General features: G+C 41.7%; 1 protein-coding gene across 7 annotated transcripts in view; it reads right to left on the bottom strand.

Moving 5' to 3' along the window:
• LOC109484449 (ras GTPase-activating protein nGAP-like) overlaps positions 1–16,009 on the bottom strand; it is a 64,786-nt gene that overhangs the window by 3,631 nt on the left and 45,146 nt on the right. For 6 of the 7 annotated variants that reach the window (XM_019787704.1, XM_019787711.1, XM_019787707.1 and 3 more), the window contains 16 exons: positions 7,940–8,031; positions 7,077–7,180; positions 6,160–6,384; positions 5,785–5,886; positions 5,363–5,547; positions 5,037–5,091; positions 4,812–4,935; positions 4,536–4,601; positions 4,247–4,346; positions 4,007–4,083; positions 3,644–3,819; positions 3,240–3,317; positions 3,014–3,081; positions 2,689–2,764; positions 2,200–2,401; positions 357–1,898 (listed from right to left, as the gene is read on the bottom strand). In XM_019787704.1, the coding sequence (XP_019643263.1) occupies positions 357–1,898; positions 2,200–2,401; positions 2,689–2,764; positions 3,014–3,081; positions 3,240–3,317; positions 3,644–3,819; positions 4,007–4,083; positions 4,247–4,346; positions 4,536–4,601; positions 4,812–4,935; positions 5,037–5,091; positions 5,363–5,547; positions 5,785–5,886; positions 6,160–6,384; positions 7,077–7,180; positions 7,940–8,031 (3,272 nt within the window). Of the gene's footprint in view, positions 1–356; positions 1,899–2,199; positions 2,402–2,688; positions 2,765–3,013; positions 3,082–3,239; positions 3,318–3,643; positions 3,820–4,006; positions 4,084–4,246; positions 4,347–4,535; positions 4,602–4,811; positions 4,936–5,036; positions 5,092–5,362; positions 5,548–5,784; positions 5,887–6,159; positions 6,385–7,076; positions 7,181–7,939; positions 8,032–11,427; positions 11,930–16,009 lie in introns of those variants that run through there. The other variant, XM_019787706.1, reaches the window with a different exon arrangement.

The raw sequence follows: 16,009 nt of genomic DNA, 5'->3' as shown, positions 1-16,009 counted from the left end.
AAGGTGCAGGTGTGGGAGTTAGAAGAGGAGACCTGACCACCCCTATTGTGGAGTGGTTGCAGCCACACTTAGCCTGTGTTTCTGTGCTGCTTGCCCTGTTTGGAACTAAGCTTTCCAGACACCCCTGACTAACTACAAGCAGTAATTTAGCTCTCCACCACCATGTGCAAAAAACATCATGTCAGAGTATCTGACTTATCATTTAAGTTTTACTTTTAATATCATAATCTTGATGCCAACAATAGTCAGTGTCGCCAACTTTCTACAGCAAGTACAAGGGTAGAGATACTTGGTAAAGCAAGAAAAGTCTAAAATTATAGCCACAAAATGTAAAAAAAAAGCTGGGAAATACTAACCTGTTCATCAGCTTTCCCATTGGGCTCCTTGTCTGCAGAGCTGGCTGCTGGGAGTACCCTGGGAGCGGGGGTGGGGGTGAGTCTGGGGACGGGGGAGTGCGTCGCTCTTCTCGACTCCACTCTCGTCATACCGAAGGCAGGGAGGGACTCTGCCCGCGGCGGTGGCGTGGGGGCGTCAGGGTTCGCTGGCACAGGCCCACGACTGGAGTCGCTTCTGGATAGCGACTGCTCTGACGGGGACTGCCTCATGGCATACTCGTGCACAGTTCTCTCGTGTGGCGGCCCGTGCGACACTCTCACCATGGCGGACTGGTGCAGCGACGGGAGCATGCGAGACTCGACTGTAGCGAGTAGCGGGGACGGTCGGCCGGACGACGGGGTTAAAGGTGAGGGCGTGGTCACACAGGAAGGCGATGTCAGGTCGTTCATGGGACTTGAAGGTGTGGAGGAGGAAGCATACCCAGCTAAGTCTCTTCTACTTGCTCCAGACGATACACTACTTTCCTTTGTAGATGAAAAATCCATTGAAGACTCCTTGATTGGTGGAGGTAATGGAGGCGGAGAGACGGTCAGGTCTCTCTTTTCCACGAGCGGGGAGTTGCTGCTCGCCTTTTGCGACCGCTGAGTTCTTGGGCTGAAGTTGGCACGGGGTCTCTGTTCGTGCAGTCTCTGTGCCAACTCCTCCATTCTCCGACTGTGGTCGTTTCTGGCGAGGAAGTCCTGTTTGGAGTTACCCCCCGGGCCCTTCAGCCTGTTTCTCGACTGCGGTGAGCCCGTCCGGTTGTGCAACATTTTGATAGAGTTGACAGGAGTGCTTGCGTCGCTGCTGTCCTCATCGTTACTGCTGACATTCGAGCTGTGCACCGAGCTGTTCACAGAGCTCAGGCTGTCACTTGACGTGTAGTCCATGCTGGTTGGTGTGGCGTGCTGCTGTTGTTGTTGTACCGGGCTGGTCGGGTACTGATACACCGGGTTAGAGAATGACAGCGGACCCAGCGGGAGATTGTTCGGTCTGGGAATGCTGCCGTTCCCTACCTGCGATCCCGTCGTCACATGTCCATTCGCGATGGTGCCACCACCAGACTGACTGCCTGACCGTCCCGATAGCCCAGGGCTCGGGCAACGTCTGCCCGATGACCTGATACTCGACAGACTTCCAATAGAAATGGGTACCTTCCCTGCCTCCTTGTCTCCGTTCTCGTTAGCCTGCAGTCTCGCCAACGGCGACCCCGACCGTCCGTTCAACAAGGGGGACCCTGTACTGCTGTTCTGTGCCCCCGGGTTCACTATCACGCTCCCCGCGGGGGGCTTGTGGATCATACGTGGCGTCGCCTGGGCTGGGGTCTCCCCTACGCTGGACAGGTCCGCGTCCTCGAATATTCGGGACAGGTTGTGCGGCACGCTGCCCATGTGGAAGTTGGGGGTGGAGCTGAATCGCTCATAGTTCTTGCGGACTTGTTCCCTGAGAGGCGTGGGGTTCTTCAAGGCTGCTGTGATGTCCTGCAGGATGTTGGGAAGGTCGCCCAGCTTGGCGAGAGAAGCCTGTAGGGCAGGTGGAGAAGATGGAGGAAAACATTTTTTTTACTCCCGATTTTGCAAAAGATTCATGTTACATGTATATACATACCTTGCTACATAACAAAAGTTATCAAGATTTTGTTCCACCAAATACCTTAAACTTATACTTAACTTTTCCCTGCCATCTAAATATAGCTTTAGTGTAAACCCTATTGGTTTAGTTTGAGTCATTCTATTGGCTTGTACCTACCATCAAGGCTATGTACAATCTACTGTTAAGTTAGATCTGGAAAAATTTATCAAAGAAAAGAAGATTTTTGCTGACCTCATCGACGCTTGTCAGGCATTCCGTGATGAGTGAGTGCAGCACAGACAGCTCCCTGCCGAGGTCAATGAACCCGCTGAACCTTGACTGATGACCTTCCACCCCTGGGCTGGAGATCTGCTTGAGGAAGTTCCTCATGTTCAACATCTCACACTCAACAAACTCATTCATGAAGCTCATGTACTCCTCCTTGTTCCCAAACCTGGGAGGGGAGAAAAGAGATTGCATTGAACATTAGCTTGGCAGATACTGTAAATCACTTTGTACTCACAATAGCAAAAGTTCGCAGTCTGAGAAAAACAGACATGTTTGAGTAACTACATGTATATGTTTGTGGTGGCGGCAGGTGCAGAAGAAAGACCGCAAAAAATGCGAATATGCAGTACATGTACTAATAAGTGCCATAGTCTAGAAGTTACTGATGGCAATGCATTGAGTTCGTATAACATAAAGTAAGTTTAAATTAGAGGTTAGCTGTAAGGTACTTACTTGGTAAAGTTGGCCAGACTCTGAATGGTCTTTGCAATCAGGGTAAGACATCTACTGGTCTTCTCTGAGGGGTATTCTGTGTAGTCAAGAAAAGCCAAAAGGTCATGTTATCTAAAATGTCAAGGACAAAGTTTTAAATCACACATAAAATCACACACATTGCTGATTTTTAACGCGAGAAACATTTTCAAACTTTTAAGGCTTTCTTTGTTGAGAAAAAATTAAGATGCATTTTCCCTCCTTTGTTAATTCATTACAAACACCCGAGCCCCACTTCCCTTTTCTATTTGGTTTCAATTTGATAGATGTTGATAACTTTCCTGACCTTGTGTAAGGAAGAAGAGACTTGGTGACAGGATGGCTGGACACAGGAACCTCAGGAAGATACAACCACTGGAATGGAAAACAAAATAAGTCAATACAAATGGTATGTTTGACATGGTTGGATACAAACACAACATAACAAAGCAATGGAAAGTAGAAATAGAACATACTAGTTTTACAATACGCATTATCATTTCTATCACTTTTGATCTCCAAACAATTCTTACCTTATGAGAGTGTTGGCAAAGTCTTCACCCCTCTCCGCTGTTCTGTTCCTTAAGTTGCTGAAGATTTCCTTCAAATCACTGCCAAAACAAAACATTGCAGAAGTGAGAAACCAGTTCTGGTTTTCTCCTCAACAAAAGAACAAAAAAATACCATTGTACTATCATTTGGCTAGTGTACATGTCAAATTGGTTAACAGCATGCTCTTTTTTCTTTTATGTATTATTCTTGAATTATGTGTGTTTGAGTTATCATGTCTATGTTATAGATTCTCTACATGTATGTGCAACACTTTGCACAGTATTGAGTACATGTAATTATTATTTATATACCATAGAGAGGACACAAGAAGGCTCTTAGTACATAACTGGACCTATCAATACAGATAGAAGAAAATCTGCCGTACCTTGGGAAGATGATGTATGAGTTGATGACCTTGCACCAGGCGAGCTCACAGTGTCTCTTGAGCGCCTGCTGGTGCTGACTCAGCACGTTGGACGCCACCTTGCTGGGCTCCACCTCGCAATCCTCGTCTGCCTCGTACAGCGCACGGATGAACTCCCCTAGCGTCTCCTGCAGGTACTGCAGGATGGAAACACTTTTGTTATGGTGCGACATGGCTACAAAGTGTAAAGATCGCACCAGATTGTGAACACACGAAAAATTTCTGACAAAAATGGACCTAGATCTGATAAAGCCTGGGCCAAACAAACAACTATTGTTTGTAGGATAAGTTGGAAAGGCTATAATATGAGTCTTTGTGTCTTACCTTTCCTCCAACTAGCTTGAGATATGCTTCCATGGCTTTGGTGGCGAGGGTGTTTCCTCGGAATATCAAGCTCTGATCTGTGAAGAAGCATCAAAACATATTACATGCATTGCTTCAATTCAAACAAGCCCAAACCCATCTTCTGGAATGCATCTTTAGTGATATCAAAAAGAATCATGTTAAAAGCCTATGGGTATAATGAAACCTTTAGCTCTACTGATACAGTACTGGATTCCTCACCTGCCAGGTTGCTGACCTCTGACATGATGATGTCAGTGAGAAACTCCCGCGCCCTGCCTGTACTCTGCAGGATGTGAACCATGGTGGAGGCAATCTCTTCCTGTAGGTCAGAGGTTGATATTAAGAAAGGCTTCCTTTTTCTACACTTAATTTTGGACCAAACATTTTTCAAATCTCTACCCTTAATGTGGTTATATATACATAGTGAAGATTGTGCATTGCATTACTCTTTGGATACAGACAACCGCTCACTTATCTTACATGTAGATAATGACACTGTTTTCCATACCTTGTTCTTGACTCCAACCACAGGTTCCAGCACCTTGCACAGCGTTGAGTAGTTATCATTTATATACTGCAGGAAGGACAAAAGAGGGATCATTTAAATCATGCTAATATATGACTGGACTCTCTCAGAATATGCACTTGATAAAAATGTCTTGCACAGGTGAATGAGAACCACTTTGGGCCAACTAGCAGCAAAACTGAGCTCCATTCGAAACAGTTGTACTGATATTGAAGCCAAGGCTGTAATGAACATGTATGCTAGTTCAAGTTTTCTCACCTGGATGAAGTCCCTGTACAGCTCCACAGGAAGGATGGGGGTGCTCTGGAACCGAGCCTTGATGCGGATGGAGGGGGTGTCAGTCTTGGACGACTTGTTGTTGTTTGGAACTACCAATGGATACCTGGCAACAAAACACATGATAAAAGGTTAAGCACAGGCAACAAATGACAGTGCAACAATGCATACCAAGTAAATCAATGAAATTTGTTACTGAGAACTCACCATTTCTCAACAAACTGTCTCGCATCAACCGTGTTTACAGCAATATTTACAGTCCCTGCAGGGAAGGAAAAGAAAAAGGTGTTAGGCCAATTCAACAAGCATCAATGAATGACAAAGTCCCCATCTATTCTCTATTATATCCTGAATCTTGTCTTCCCTTCATTTACCTGCTCTTCTGCCAAAATCTTCAACAAACTGTTGATCAAAGCATCTACCACATGTCTCATTCTTTCTCGGATTCTATTCTCCTTTCCATTTTCTACATTTCTGTCCTATTTTTTTCCATCCCTATTCCTCTACTACATATCTGCTTCCCAAACACCCACCTATAAGATTTGTCTTCTCCTTTTTCTTCTTCTTGTCTGCATCCTTGTAAAGGTTGACAGTGATATTCTGAACCGCCGGCAGTTCACTGAAGTGGAAGTGTTCTCCCCAGAACAGCACGTCCGACTTCTGCTTGGACGACGTTCTGGCATAGAGAATCTCGTCTAGGAGAAGCTCACAGAAATATCTGTGGTGCAAAAATAATAAAAACATTTCTATAAGACACAGCCCAGACTCAATATACACATATGTTAGACATACATAAACACGATCATTGAGCATTAATGCTGCAAAAAGTAGAGATATGGAAAACATTTTTATAAGACACCCAGCCCAGAATCAACACACTGATAAATGTTAGACACACATAAACATGATCATTTACATGATATACTGCAGCAAAAAGAGAGATGTGCTCACTCACCTTTTCTTGACAGACAAGCCCTTGGCCTCTATGATCCACAGCTTGAGAGTATTGTCTGTTCTTCTGCACTTTTCTCTGGTGGGCTGCACTGTTTTTCTTATGCTGAAAAAGTAATTCAAGACTGTTACAAAATATCCTTTTCCTTCATTTCTTTCATCATAAATAGGCATAACTTTAAGTCTAATTCTGAACTATATACAAGAAAACAATCACTATAGCAACGATAGAATTTGTAAACTATCAGACATTTCAAGTAGCAATCTTTTTGTCAGTGTATCTCATTACCTGGGTGTCAAACCTTTATCAACTCAATTTCCAGCCAATTTTCCACCTCTTAAGTCTACAGTTACAAGTACATAATCCGGGGAAACCTACTTTTCTATCCATCTGTCCTTCTCTGCAGCAGTCTTGCAGGCGAAACAGCGGCTGCCGCTGGCGGAGGTGACCTGGAAGCAGTGGTCCTGTCCCAGGATGCTGCTGTGGATGGGGTTGATCTGGACGTCCTCGCCCGCGAGGTCCAGCGACTCCACCGCGTGAGACGGGCTGGACAGGAGGGACTCGTGCGACCGCGAAGTCTTCAGCCGAGATACGATAAACGCACTGGAACAGAAGAGAGACATGCAAGAATTAGAATTAGAAAAGACACATGAACATGGACTAGTAATGTACAACTTACTTAACTACTTATTACGTATTAATTTTATTGCTTTGTATTTGTTTATGTATAATCCGTGGTATTCATAGGCAGGAATCAGAACAAAATTGCTACTACATGGATTTCTTCCTGAAATTTCAGGACATTCCGTACCCTAACTAAACATGTGTCACATCAAATTTATCTCATCAGATCAATATCTATGCAGGTAGAATGAACACTGGTAAATGTAGTATTTTTTGTTCGATCATTGTTTCATCATGACATTTACTATGAAAAAAAGACCAGGTTTATGGCACACGGCTATGACACTAGTAACTCCAAACCTTAGTGAGGTAGCTACATGTGCCGCCCGTGTGTGCTTTGGGGAAGCCACAACCGCACTGGCATGGGAGGGGGGGTGGAGGTGAGAGAAGTCACAACACAGGGGTAAAGAAGGAACAGAAAGAGAAGGAAAGAGTCAGAAGACAAGGTTGAGAAGAAGAAAGGAAAGAAAAAAAATCAGAATAAAATACAGAGCCATATTTGAACATGAAGACAGGATGGAAAAAGTGACAGTACTGAAAATACTATCAATATTACAAGTGAGGATGTATGCAGATTACAACTGACAGGCAATGTAGCTGCTGACACTTACTCCCTGTCCTGTGTGCGTGGTGCTTTTACACTGGCTTTTCTGTCCAACTTGGTCACACTTTTCGTCCGTTTGATGCCCGACTTCAGTCTTTTTGGTAACAGGGCCTGGAATGAAAACATGATTCTTTAGGTTGTATATTGCATACTCAAACCTTTTCTGAATGTCCTTTGTTCTCCTTATGATATATCAAAGTTTCCTGTCCTTTGTTTGCACTGTTTGAAAACACTGTTCTAACACCAGGTACTGTACAAAACCACTTCCAATGTTTTGTGTACATTTCCCCCATCAGTGGTTGAAGACTGTCAACAACCCTTAACTGATGAGAGGCCTGGGGCAAAATATGCGGGGAACGTGGTCAGAATCCTGAAGCATCCCTGTCTATGTAAAAATAGACGCCAGATCATGTTCACCAGGAGACAACATGGCCTGTCATTAGGCTTGGATTACTGACAAACAGTACTGATGGATTGATTGTCTCTGATGAGGAAGTTCATTTTGCATTGGCACTTGTTTGGATATTCCTTTGAAGTTTCTCATACATTCAATCATCCACACAAATTTGATATTGTGGATAACATTCTCTAGAATTTCAGCAGCATATCTCTTGTCCATTTTTATCTTGTTTGCATTGTGTAGCTTGTTACCAAAGTTGAAAAAGAAGAATTTTGAATAAGCAAAATTTCTTGTTTCGTATTAGGAAACTGGACAATATACTCTCAGATAATCATATATCATTCATAGAATCAAGCTTGCATTACATGTACTTTAGATTAATTCCTATCAAGCATGGAGTACTTCAAACAACCAGAATGAAATTCGAGCTGTATCTGAATACTGACAAGTTGAAGGTTGTCCAGACTTACCGCAAACTTGGAAGGTGTGCTGGAACCTTCCATGATGGGGCCTGTGGGGGTGGGCGGGGCACTGCTGCGCCGTACAGGACTCTCATGTAGATCTGTGCAAACACACAAGGAGGAACAAGGTTATTGTTTGGCAATATACACTATACCATTCTGCTAATATAGGAATGGGAAATAACTTTAGTTGCTGTTATGCCAAAAGTGTTTCTGCAAAGAAAACGATTAGAAAATGAATGCCATTTTCAAGTGAAGATTTTAGCTCATACAGGGAAATATATATATATATCATATACATGACATACACGTAGATGAGATAATATCAGAATTTAAATGTTACCAATACATATGAGCTGACAATGCTGAAGGCTCCTGAAACACTGTTGCATGTATAGCCTTTTCATAAAGCAAAAATATTCATTATGAACCGGATTGTCAAGGCCAAAACTGTCACAAAGATACCTCACTGTGATTCTAACATGGCTGGAATTATGAGACACTCCATGCTGGGTTAGCAGTGAAACATATCTGTCACAATTTCCACTAATATAAGTACCACTTACTCAGCTTATTCCATAAAGACCCCAATCCCTTGATAGAGGCTACAGAGACAGCGCTGGGGATCAGACACAGCATTCTGGTATGAGCTAACGTCTCCTTTGGAAAACTTTCTCATCAAACGCAATATCGTAGAACTACAAAAGTAGAACATAATTCCAGGGCAGTAAAGCCTGACTAATGCATTAATGGCCTTCAATCAGGGCCAGACACAACCTGATAGGTCTCATCCTCTGATCCATTTTCCCTTGGTCATTTGGTATAAAAATAGAGATTATGCTGTCATAAAATGGAAGATCCTATCATACTGACTGCTACAGGGTATGAGTGAGATGTGAAATGAAATAAAATATTGAGTACCCTGGAGCCTATAATATACATTTTGAACCACAGAGAGTAGTCTTTTATTTCGTTTATGCTAGAGTATATGCAAAGTATAAGAGAGTTCTATCCCAGAGTTATCATTCATGTTGAACTATACATAATGAAGCCGAGGCCTTTTATTTCCTTTTCTAGGAACAAAGGTCATGGAGGATGACAGACCTACATGTATATTGTGTTACCAGTATGTTGACTGGGCTACCAAGCAGAAGGTGGCCCTAGTGTCTACAATATACCTTAGACACCCAAAGTAACCTTGAACAAGCCTTCTGCAAAGTTTCTGCTTCAACTGATCACTGGGGAAAAGCCCTTTGAGATGTAGGTCCACCTATAGCACATTTGTACTCCAACCAGTTGAGTGCTTGCCATACAAACTTCCAGACCAGTTGGCAGTTCTCATGCCCTAAAGTCCCACAAGGACACACCCCATGTCAGACACAGGCTATTAAAGAAAATGTACAACCATCCACAGAACAGCCATGCCTGTGTCTGGGTCAGCAAGGTCAATACCAAGGTCAGACAAGTTGGAAGGCCAAGTCCAGTGGATGAGAAAAGCATGTGCAGGGATCACAAGGACACAGTATTGTCCACTGTTTTCTTCTTGCAAATTTCAGTCCACAAGGACTGAAAATGTTCAGGAAAAGCTCAGTTGAGATTACAAACCCCTTAACACTCAATTCCCCTGCGGTTTGCGGGAAGCAATGCCCCCCCCCCAACAGAGTACATGAACACCAATATTACCAGTACATCACTTATTCTGGATGCAAGAGGGAGGCTGTGGTATAATTTCCTTGGGGTCATGTTAGCCTTGGATGCGAGCTGAGGAATTGACCTGTGTACACCCTGGAAACAGTCAGAATCTGATTCCTTCCATCTTTCCCCTACTGTGTGTTAGCCCCTACAGCAAATTTTGTATTGATTTTTACAACAGGAAGAAAGCTACATTATACGTTCTGTTCACTTTTAAAGAAAACTCAATATACAATGCAGCACTCATCCTCTTTCAAGTTCTTTCCAACCTCAACATCACACATGTTACTACAGCCGTAGCTATCAAAAATGAATTATGAGGACCGTTCAATGTCATATTGATTCCAGCCTGAGACCTTTATCAACAGAAAGCTTAGTTGGCTCAAACGTTAGCTAAAATCGATATCAGTACGCTCTGTGCAACATCTGTCACAAGATATTGTACTTGACAACAATTAATAACTGGGAGAGTCTAGGGAACAAATGGTACAGATGACAAAAGTAACAAAAAGAGCGCTACAAGCTGTTACGTTCTCATATTAGGCCAGTAAAATTCTGCACTTTTGCTGTAGTTTCTCACATTAGGACAAATTCCTCCCTTTGGTTGTTTCAGTCTAGGGTGATTTCAGCACTTAAGACTGAAAAAAATTAAAAATTCATGACTCTAAATTGCTTGGTGGCATGTAGGTAAAACATTAAACAGCTACATTGTACGTACAGTTGCCTAATCAGGCTAATGCTAAGTCTTATCTGACAAAAAAGTGTACCATTTCATACCAAGTAATGTAGAATTTGAAAGTACTGTACACAGAAGTTTATGGCACTAAACCTACAGTGTTCATACATGTAGTTTGTAAATCCCAGTTATCCTTCATTTTTAGCAAAAGCAGGAACTACGATGTCACACAACTATTTATGTCCCTGAAACATTTCCTTCTAATCACGACTTGTTTTTTGGCTGTGCCTCAAATGACTTCCTTATGAGGAAGTCCTCTCAGAAGCCTGTGACTTTGACACAGGGCAAACAGTTCCTCACTACTTCCGCTCATTAGCACTTGCACAGTAGTCAACGTGATCAGATTACCTTGGCAAACACACACATCTCTCCTGTAATATCTCTCCAATACATAGATGAACCATTAGAAGTTGAAGGCATCCTACATACAAGAGATATCTTACATGCATAGATCAAATTTAACAACTTGAAGATAAAGAATGCTTGCAGCATACATGTACAATGTCATATACCAGGGTTGAATTATGAGTCATGCAGATATCAAACACCTGTCCAGTAACTTTCCAGGAGTCATATGATCAAAAGTATAGCTTTGGTTATGGTTTCATTCAAAAGGTCATCTTCACACATCTTAAAAAAGATTCCCACGAAGGAAGGCATCATGGCCCAACCCAAAACCAGTTTAACGGCCCACATGGACCTGACCACAGCAATGTGTAACCTTTTGTATGTGATTATACGGGTATGCAGGTTGAATCAACGATGAAATTGTTAAGCTCTGAAAAAGACATGCCGGTAACTGAAAAAAATTAAACTTCAGCACAAGGAACAGACTGATCTACATACATATTAATGCTACATGAAAGGTACTAAAATCATGTTTTATGGCTATCTCATTTGAATAACCGTAACTACTTGAATCAAACTTCTAACTGAATTGGATTACGTCAGCTATAAACACACAGAGAAATAAGTGCCGGATAAGAAATGTAAGCGACCACGATTTGCCCCAAAGAACAGGAATAATCAACAAAATGCTAGGAACAGAGCGAACAGTTTCTGCCCTTACCTTCTCCAATAAAAGGTATAACTGCCAGGTCACCAACATTCGGGTTGTGAATCACAACCGAACCTCTCCTTACATCTTTCTTCGGTACTGTTAATTGTCCGTCCATTTTTGGTTCCATTTTTAGTCCTCCTTGTAGTCAACAAGTTTGTTTCCAAGAACTTCAAGCAGTAGGAGGAAGCATTGAAAGAACGTCTGCTGGTGTGAGTCTGTGTTCCTTCAGCAAGACACCGCAACCAGTCGGACAGGCGTAAACACAAGGAGTGGCCAGTCAGGTCACCGGGAGGGAACTTTGCACAGTAACTCAGCCCCCGTCACGTGGAAGTTTTGAGTCAGGGAGGGGAGTGTGCGTAAACTAAAGCGGATATTGGCACCAATTCAAGCCGGAGCTCGGTATTAAATCCGGATGGGAAGTCCTGGACAAGACTAGATGGGCTTGGTTCAGGAGAGCCTTCTGAGTGCAGGAACAAGACTGGAGACTTGCCAACTCTTCCAGACTAGTTCTTCCACTTCTACAAACAGAACCTACCTTTGGTATCTTCCCCAAGGGGGTTCTGTGTTGTGTGCTAACTTTTTATACGCTGTCTACTTCTCCTTAGCTCTTTGTTTCAAAATTTTACTGAAGACTTGTGGTGCTAAATCAACTCTGCATTTCAAAGTATGTTTCTTGTATCTACCAAACAAGGAAAAAAGTCTGTACTTATTGTACAATTTGAAGCTTGTTTAAAAATTTGGCCCACGAAACACTGAAAATGGTAGCTTCCAGACAGAACAACAAAGGCCCCACATGACCAGAGGTGGTGCAGGGGGCTTGCCAGGGTGTTTCTGCCTTATCTGAACCTTGACAGTTTACTGTGGGCACACTGCCGCTTACTTAGGGCCAACAGTTGTTGTTTGTTTACATCCACATGCAAAATACAACAGAGACAGGATTAGAACACTGCTATTTTCATTCAATGAGCTTATTTTTGATAACTTTTGATCAAACAGCATTGGAAAGCTAGGCTGAAACAGGTACAAACATATTCTGGTTATCAAACTTTCAAAGTGATAATTTTTGAGGTAATTCACAGAAATAAGTCAGAGAGAAATGTCCAAACTGGCCACTACCTGTATATACAGCTGCCGCCAGGGTTGTTTTCGTTCCTTAAACTGACCAAGATAATCTACCACCAGTGTTTGGGGACTGTCTAACATTCTAAACACCAGAAGTATGTCACCGACTGTAAACACAATAGGTCTATGGTAGAGCTTAAGTTAAAACATTGTGGGATGTGGGCTAAAGGTCGTTCAACTTTTCTACATCTTACTCAGTGTCAACATTTTTACAGTGGAACCAAGAAGAAAGAAACAAACCTTTTGAGCACAAAGTCTCTTTCGTTTGTTGCTTTTTGAACACCTGCCTACTCCAGTGTGCAAGAAGTATATGTATATAAGACAGTAAAGTACATATACTATGTTTAAGATATACATTGAGAGACTTCAAGTTGATAATGTTAAGAATGGGTGAAAGGTTAAGGGCTACAGTAGCAAAAATAAAGTTGGGGAGGGCACTAGGCCAAGCAAAACTTTGACTTAGAAGCATTAGACTTCCCTTCTGATATAAAGCAAAGCCAAAACAAAATTATTCTATCAAATGTACATATCAGTGTATTTGATATATGCAGATAGGAACAAATATATACAATGATACATACTTTTGTTAAAGTATAAATATGCTTGTGTAATTTATGATCTAGAAAGGCTTAAGTGTCATTATCAAGTTCATTACATTGCCTCTAAAACAAGAACAACCTCAAAGTGTTTAACATATAAACTGAGGAAACCTCAGACCTGAAAACTGTCTTGAACTGCAATCCATAGTATATTTACCATTACATATACAATGTCATGATGATACTAGATATTCAACAATCATATTGTATAAATGTATTAAAACCACTCACTTCAAATGATCATAAAACATTTCTTTGAAATAGATCTCATATGATGATGAATTCATATGAAAGCAATACATCACCACAGTACAAGCAGACTAGCTATTACAGAAATCCATTTCTTCAGATAACTGCTAAACCAAGGTGTATTCCATCAAAACAATAATTGCTAAACTCTGAATCACAACAAGCCAATATGCACAAAAAACCCTGTCTGTAAAAAAAGAGATACTACAACAGAAAGGTACACTGTAACCTACATCAAAAGAAAGCCTACAAAAAGACACACTAGCAACTTACCCTAGATCGATGACTGTCTGTATTGAAGGCAACAGAGCTATCATAATAAATAATTCAAGCCTTCATTTCAATTACTCTCCTACTCCGCCGCGCGTGCAAGGCTTACGGTGTTCTACAGAAGATTAGACCTACTTACCGTTGGACTCAGACACAGTAATACCGGATGAATGTCTTCTGGGACATAAGAACATTGCTGACGTGGGTACGCTCAATTTACGCTCCTAAATACTGCCAATACTGGGAAATACAGCTTCAGATGCAAACCCCGTGCCCTAGGCTAAGGTTAACATCTAAAAGATGCGTATCTCAAACAATCTTTCGAAGAAAGGGGATGGCTAGTGTTTGAATGGGTTGCCATGGCAACAGAGGAAATACTGTTGAGTCATTGGCCGAACTTGACTGGTTCTGAATGATTAATGAGGTACTGACATATGGTAGTACACATGACTGGCAACATCTATGCCATTACTGTTTGCATTTCTCTCGAAATTGGGCACGGCTCACTTCAACATCATAAAGAGTATGGATAGGAAACATACAGGTACAATGTATTTTGAACAGATACAGTCTAAATTGTAATTTCCACCTATAGATACCTATAGAGGACCTATATACTGTATATAGAGAGAGAAAATGGTGGATAATGGTGCATGCTGTCTGGTCCTCAGCTTGTTTTTCCTATCACAGACATCATCTTCTTTGAAGAAACAATTACATTGGCATAATTTACCAAGGGTGGGACCAAGCAATCCTTTATGATATTACCATGCTGCCACCATATTATTAAATTCTCAGAATATGAAATACCAGAATATGAAATACCAGGAAAAATTCCTTACAGTCTGAGTAGTGTCCTAGATATTTTTCTATTTCTAACCTAGCCTCTGGTTCTGTATGCTTTGATATTGTTTAAATACCACACTTTGAAATATGCCTATGATGTACATGTGAATACAAGCCTATGGTGATTTTCCAACCACACACTTACAATTGTATAACACATGAAACATGAAGAAGTCTATTGATGTGGGAGTTCAAAAAGCAACATTTGAATGCTGCATTTAAAAGTAATTCCAAGGTACTGAAAGGTCAAAACACACATGTCGTAAAATTTGTGAGACTCTAAAAATGAACAGTCTTTGATAGGCCAACAACAGTACAAGAACACACAGCCTCTGAAGTACCAACAACATGAAAGCAATCTATACTTCAGTTAATATATAAAACAGTCAGCAAACTTACCGGCAACAAGGATGTACAGCCACGATGCCTTTGGCTATGAAATTACTTCCAACCATAAATTGGGTGTGGCAAGGTGTGGTCCAGTATGTCGTGATATACATAATAGATATGCAACTACTCATCCAATTATAGAACTTCACTCATAAAAATTATGAAGTTACTGAAGCTGAAAGTCAAGGAGTAAAACATGTTTCACCATGCCACAGTAGACCATAATTAAAGCTCTTTCTCCCAAATACTCAACTCTACCAGCTAACTTCAGGCAAAAAAAGGGGCAATTACAACTTCAAACTCTGTACTCACACTTGTGTGGACTTCCCTTCCACATGCTGAAAAAATGTGTACGCTTCATTTCTGCTAAGGAGGTGGGAACCTCCTCAATTTCTGCCGGTAAAAAAAATCACCTCCTGATCATTTTACAGATTTCCCTGCTTGCCCCCTCGCCCATCTTCTAACAGAGAAGGTGATGAGAGGATGGGATATGGAACCAGCACGGGTTTTAATCAGTGTGGATCCAATCATCCCAAAGTCATCACAACTGCTCATTTACTTGGAAGCCATCCATCAACTGCCATTCATCCAAAAAAACTGTCATCTGGATGGATCTACATTTTGTAATCCTACTTCATCACAGAGTTAGCCTGGGTTTCATCCATTTTGCAACGGGGCTCCTTGCACTTGCTACAAAAATGGATGGCTCCCAGGCTATCACAGAGCATGGAAGGAACAGAAAAAGTGTTGAACCCCTTTAACACAAACAAGAAAATTCATCTACTGTAAGGCCACACCAAGTAAATTTTATGGATGACGTCCGCGCGCGCATTGATTTTGGCCTGTTCCTAGAAAAAAAACAAGAAATTCCGCTTCCTGTAACTATGACCAAAGAGTCACGACAGTGCCGCAAATCATCAGATTGACGTGAAACCCGTAACGCGAAAACAGGACAGGACGACAACTGTTATTCCACCTGATTTATTGCTGTTTTGATGATGAATAAAAGACTTCTTGCTTGTTAAACTGTGTCACCTCATTCAATTTGTGTCCTAACATTTGTCGTCTCTTAGTATATTTCTAATCTAGGCATCTTGTTTTTTAGGGCCCTTCTT

The sequence above is a fragment of the Branchiostoma belcheri genome, unplaced genomic scaffold (assembly GCF_001625305.1).
Source record: "Branchiostoma belcheri isolate BF01 breed outbred unplaced genomic scaffold, Haploidv18h27 scaffold7, whole genome shotgun sequence".
Classification (NCBI taxonomy): domain Eukaryota; kingdom Metazoa; phylum Chordata; class Leptocardii; order Amphioxiformes; family Branchiostomatidae; genus Branchiostoma; species Branchiostoma belcheri.
This window is presented reverse-complemented; position numbering and strand designations above follow the sequence as displayed.